The sequence below is a fragment of the Metopolophium dirhodum genome, chromosome 5, assembly GCF_019925205.1.
Source record: "Metopolophium dirhodum isolate CAU chromosome 5, ASM1992520v1, whole genome shotgun sequence".
Classification (NCBI taxonomy): domain Eukaryota; kingdom Metazoa; phylum Arthropoda; class Insecta; order Hemiptera; family Aphididae; genus Metopolophium; species Metopolophium dirhodum.
This window is the reverse complement of record NC_083564.1, coordinates 3,585,425-3,591,424: the sequence shown is the minus strand read 5'-3', so window position 1 is coordinate 3,591,424 and position 6,000 is coordinate 3,585,425. Positions and strand designations below refer to the sequence as shown.

Sequence of the window (6,000 nt, the reverse complement as noted above, 5' to 3'; positions counted from 1 at the left end):
CTCAATAATGTTGAGTGCGATTGTGAATGGCAGCGGTTCGTTCGGCGATGGCCCACAGAAACATGGCCCCGGTTATTTTATTTGGGCACAAAAATATGTATAATAAGTAAAAAAAAAACAGATTATTTTTCACTTGCGTGATGTGGAATGCATTATTCGGAATAATTAAAGTATATATTAATATTATAATAATTAGTTTGCAGTATCGTGAGTTTGTTGCGTACAAGACACGTATTTTACCAGTCGGTTTTTATACTTTTTGCATCATTGTTATGATTTGGCTTATTATTGGTTGTAAGCACATAAAAACCATTATCAAAGATTATTTATATGAAATCATTTAAATATAGAATTTTAGAAAACTTGTGAAGCATATAGCGTATCATGTCCAAATAGATAACTCTGTACCTGTAGATAAACATGTCCACACAATTGATCACTTAAAACGTCTGAAAAAAAACTTCACATAAAAATTTAAATGTTCATTATATTGATATTTAGTTATAATCATTAATTTAGACAAACATAAATTCATTAAAAACTCAAGCTTAGAACTTATAATAGTAATTGACGTATTAGCTTACAATATTGAAACGCGCATTTAATTCTGACATTTCGTTTCGCAATCAATGTTACCATTTTCGTCAATAGGATTTAAATATAATGTTACGTCGTCACATTTAATTTGAGATCTCACACCGGATATGAAACCGATTTTGCAAATGAAACCTTTTATTTTTGAAATTTGATACTTGATTAGATAGTTCGTACAGCTTGGACTTATGACATTGAACGGTATGCCATACTGTATCGAATAAACTAAGACCTTTGTCGAGCGTGTCCTAATGACATATCGATTGGTAAACACACTTATTACATCATGTAAGATTTCGTTGTTGATAAAACTTTTATGAATGGCCTTTGTAAAATCTTGATCGGTAATATCAAGTTCGGTGTCGGAAAGCGATCTTATTCTTTTATTTTTATAATGAACCTCGTTACCGAATATAACACAATTCGTAGTATTGACACACACATCGTTCCAGCCGGAATCTACGCGAATGTATTCGGAGGGAAGAAACTCGACCGTTTCTGCTTCGTTTAGAACAAATATTTCGTTGTTTTTAAAAAAGTTCGAAATAAAAGAACAGTCTTCCGATCCAACAGAAAACACAATATTGATAAAAACTAAAGCCACATAGGCAACTAAATGGTTCATAAAAATCATTGTAATTAATATTTATTATACGTCGGATACTGTTACAGAAACACGATTTTTTTTTTTATTTATATTTTATTTAGATATTTGAACCTGAGTAAATTAGAATTTAACGTCACTAACCGATTGAAACTTCACATAAGCCAGTTAGTATCCAAGCAGGAAAACGTTTAGCGCCGATTCTAAAATATGTTTGGATTACAGTATCAAATTGTATTATACTATAATACTTACGGTTGGTTCGCGTCCATTAAAATTCTCGACGTTAGATTGTAAGTCCGAAAATAACGTTGGAAATTCAATGGTGAAATGACGTCGTACTCGAATTCGGCATGTACAACATTATTTCCGGTACAGAAAATGTGGTTATTAACCAGAATGTAAAATATAAACGTGATCCTCTCGTAAATATATTTAGTTAAGCCTTACATGACCTTAACAGACTAATAAGTTGGTGTATAGTAACTGCACTGATCGCAACGCTGTGTTTCAGAACTGGCTACTGGACTGTGAGGGGGAGAATTTTTCCGTACAAAAATTATAATATAATTGTATACCTATCACACTTACGTCTGCCGCAGTAGGGGTTCGCAACCGTCGTGCCGCCAGGGCGAGAGCGCAGGCGCGCCGTGAAATACGACTGGCTTGACGCGCGTCGTAATTATTTTTATTTATTATTATTTACGCGATAGCGACTTGGGAACTTGAATAGTTCTGATTTAATAGTAGCACTTGTGGCTTTTAAATGGACTGCCTATACAATAATTAAAAGCCGTTCGCTTCTGTATACGCATGTTGAAATGTTGAAATCCAGACCTTTATTTTCTTCAACCAAGTATATTATCGTTTTCGGTGTTGTTATCAACATTATCTATTACCTATACTCATTTAATTTTAAACAATCATTTTATTCAATCAAACTATTTATTATATTTATTTATTTAATACAAATCGATCGTTCGACGCACGCAAGTGATAAGTAAGTAGGGTACGAATTTGTGATTTTATTTTTGAACCTCCAACGATAATCTATACTTTGTATAGCCATTTTTTGAAAATATTTACTAAAAAATATGTTGACTTCTAGTATAACTTAAACTACGTATGTAACACTTTTTTTTAAATTGATAGTCAAAATTCATTAAGAAACTTCAAACGGAATTATAAATAATACCAACAATATAATATTATCACATGTTAGATCTGACAGAGATGTTTCTGAATGACATTAATTGTTTTCGAATTAAGTTATAATAACTGTATGTAACACTTTATTTTTAAATTGATAGTCAAAGTTCATTAAGAAACTTTAAACGGAACTATAAATAATACCAACAATATAATATTATCACATGTTAGATCTGACAGAGATGTTTCTGAATGACATTAATTGTTTTCGAATTAAGTTATAATTTAGTTACTAGATTTTGCCAACTGTAACGATTTTATATTTACATTATTAATATTTGTCCTTTTGAAGTTTGAGGTATCTATGAAAGTTGGTGTTGAATATTGTCAAGAAAATTGAATATTTGCATTTTTGTGGTAAAAAAGTATAACTGTTATTAGTTCTTTATAATAATTTAATATTCTCAAAATTAATACCTAGTATTATTATTTAAAGATCTGTAAAATTCAAACTTAATCCAATCATATTTATATTTAAAATTTACATGGACGTGTTGTTGTTTAATTTCAACACTGTGTTTCAGAACAAGCTTGGATTGTCAGAAAAATATTATTTTTTTTATTTGCATAATAATATAATATTATAGGGTGATTCACTTTAATATGTATCACCCCTATGCCCATCAATTTTTTTATTTAATAATGAAATTGTTCAAATTATGATTTTTGGAATTCATAAGACGTATACTTAAAGGACCATATTTTCGAAGATAATATTCTAGATTCACATACATTTTATGTTTTCGACTTTTGTAAAACTATTTTTAAGGAATATTATTTTTAGTATATTGTACATTTTAATAAATCAGAAACTACTTATTAGAATTTATTTGGAATCATCAAATTTTTAAAATAAAAGTCATCTCTAAACAATATTTACAGTTAAAAAGTTTTGTTCCTATTTAAAAAAATATAGAATCTATGTATCCCCACAGTATACTTATTCCTTACAGTGGTGTGCCCAGGAATTTTAAATAGGGGGGGGTCAACATTTTTTTTTTTAAATAATAAAAAAAAGCGGGTTAGTGGATGTCGCTCTGCTGTACAGTAGGCTACAAGTGGGTGACTGTAAATTTGAATTCAATGATATATATTATGTGTGCAAAAAACGGTTCCGAGGAGAGACGGTTTGGCAGCCTATAGTCCGCGACACGAAAAGTGGCCGATTTGTACCGCGACCCGTTGCGGCTTCCCTACCTGTTAGCCATTGGTTCTCAACCTATACCACCTCCTGCCCGGCGCACGGCGGTCGCAGTGCCATGCATCTGCGCGCAATGTGTATTCCATACATTATAGTAGACTGGTTTTTTTTGTGCACCCTTAGCTGATCTTCTGGAATGCCTGGAGGGCAGCTGCAGAATGTGCTGTGGTAGGGGATACAGTAATGCACATAATACAAACACGTTTTATGGCACTCGTGTTTTATCTTTTTGTATGTTGTGTACTGTGCGCTCGTAAACAACTATTTTTTTACACTGTTTTTTCTCCTGCGTTACCGTGTTAATCCATTTAAAAATGTCGTTTTCCGATTCAGATACTCACAGTCAGAGTAAAAAAATTATTCATAGTGTGTATTTATTTTTAAAACAATTATCAAAGAAGTCAGATTTAACTGCTGATTTTTTTAAAAATGCGCAAGTTGTTACTGCCGAAGCTTGTGGTGTGGGTTATCGTACTGTAAGACGGATTTGTGCTGAAGGAAAAAATAATATTAATCCAGAAACACCAGGTGCGGAACCTACATTTGTTTCTCCACGTAAAGGGTATAAACGAGCAAAAACTGTTTCGGAGCTGGATGATTTCGATTCCGATGTTGTGAGGAGAACTGTCCACGAGTTTTACGACCGGGGTGAGTACCCAACGGCTCAATTAATATTAAATGTCGTAAAAAAAAAAACAAATTACAATGGGTGCGTTCGATCAATGCAAAGGCTCCTAAAAAATTTAAAATTTACTTACAAAAGATGTAACGATGGTCGTATGTTTTTAATGGAGAGGAATGATATCGTCGCACTTCGGTGTAAATTTTTACGACAAATGTGTACGCTGCGAAAAAATAAAGACGATCGTCCAGTGGTTTATCTCGATGAAACGTGGGTAAACCAAAACCATTCACGCACCCTTATTTGGCAAAATGAAAATAATTCTGGTGGTCTGAAGGTGCCGACGGGTAAAGGAGGCCGACTTATTGTATGCCATGCAGGATGTAGTCGCTACGGGTTTATAGAAGGGTCAAAATTGGTATTTCGAAGCAATACCGGAAATACCACGGATTATCATAATCAGATGAATGGTGAAGTATTCAAAGAGTGGTTTATTCAACTGCTTAAAAATCTAGAAGAGCCATCAGTTATAGTCATGGACAATGCGCCTTACCATTCAATCCTCAGAGACAAATATCCGAAAAGTAATTGGAGAAAAACCGAAGTACAACAATGGTTAAATGAAAAAAATATTGAGTTCCATCCATTGGAAACATTACCTGAACTTCGGCAAAAAGTTAAAAACCTATTGCCACGTGAAAAAAAATATGAGCTGGATGACATTGCAATTGAAATGGGTCATGAGGTAATCCGTCTTCCACCATACCACTGTAAGTATAACCCAATTGAGTTAATTTGGGCTCAAGTTAAGGGCCAAGTAGCGAAATTTAACAATACTTTTAAAATGGTTGATATTGAGCGGTTAACACACGAGGCATTAGATGCAGTAACAATAGACGACTGGACGAAATGCGTTCGTCATGCAGAAGAAATTCAGGACGAGGACAACAAAAATGAAATAATGAGGGACACCATGATAGAACCAATAATTATGACAATATTACCAGATGACAGTGACTGGAGTGATGATGAAGAAGATATTGACGAAGAAAACCACGGATAACATATGTCTTAAATAATATTAAATTAAAAATTTTTTGTATTTGTATTTTTTTTTAAATTTTTTTTGTTGTTTGGTTTGAATAAAAAAATTAATTATAGTAATTTTAGTAAATTATGTTTAACTCTTTCGGTCCTGATTTCTATCTAAAAATTCATAATGGTGTAAAAAAAGTAATTATAAATAGATAATATAATGATAAAATAATAATAAATAATGGTTATGGTGTATAACGTCTTTGTTAACACTATTAAAATTGAAATATAAAATCATTTGTATAGGAGTTTTGGAGTTTAGGAGTTACCGTGTTGATTACGCGTTGAAATGGTTAATTTAAAAAAACGCGGCAATTTATTTAATTAGATTATGAACCACTTAGGCGAAACGGCCGCTAGGTTCGCGACGGTCATCGGCCACATTTCATGTCGCGGACTATAGGATATTTTATGTTATATTTATATTGTTATAATTAATATATTATATACATTTTTAACTACCTACAATAGAATATTGTGAGGCAAGGGCGGGAAGGGAGCTATTTCAGTCGCGGGTGACGTGTCATTCCGCCCAAGACTGAAATCGCCTTCCCGCACGAGCCACACATACTATTTTTTGTCACGCCTCTGCATTCATCGATAAAGGCAAATGTAATGCAAGGATCTATGCAACAACTAGACTATAGTTATACGACAACAATATATTTCATGAAA

The 6,000-nt window shown here is 32.7% G+C and overlaps 1 protein-coding gene across 1 annotated transcript; it reads left to right on the top strand.

Moving 5' to 3' along the window:
• The first annotated feature begins 4,396 nt into the window (after positions 1–4,396).
• Positions 4,397–5,293, top strand: LOC132944731 (uncharacterized). Its single transcript, XM_061014212.1, has one exon. The coding sequence runs from the start codon at positions 4,397–4,399 to the stop codon at positions 5,291–5,293; it is 897 nt and encodes a 298-aa protein (XP_060870195.1).
• The last annotated feature ends 707 nt before the right edge of the window (positions 5,294–6,000 follow it).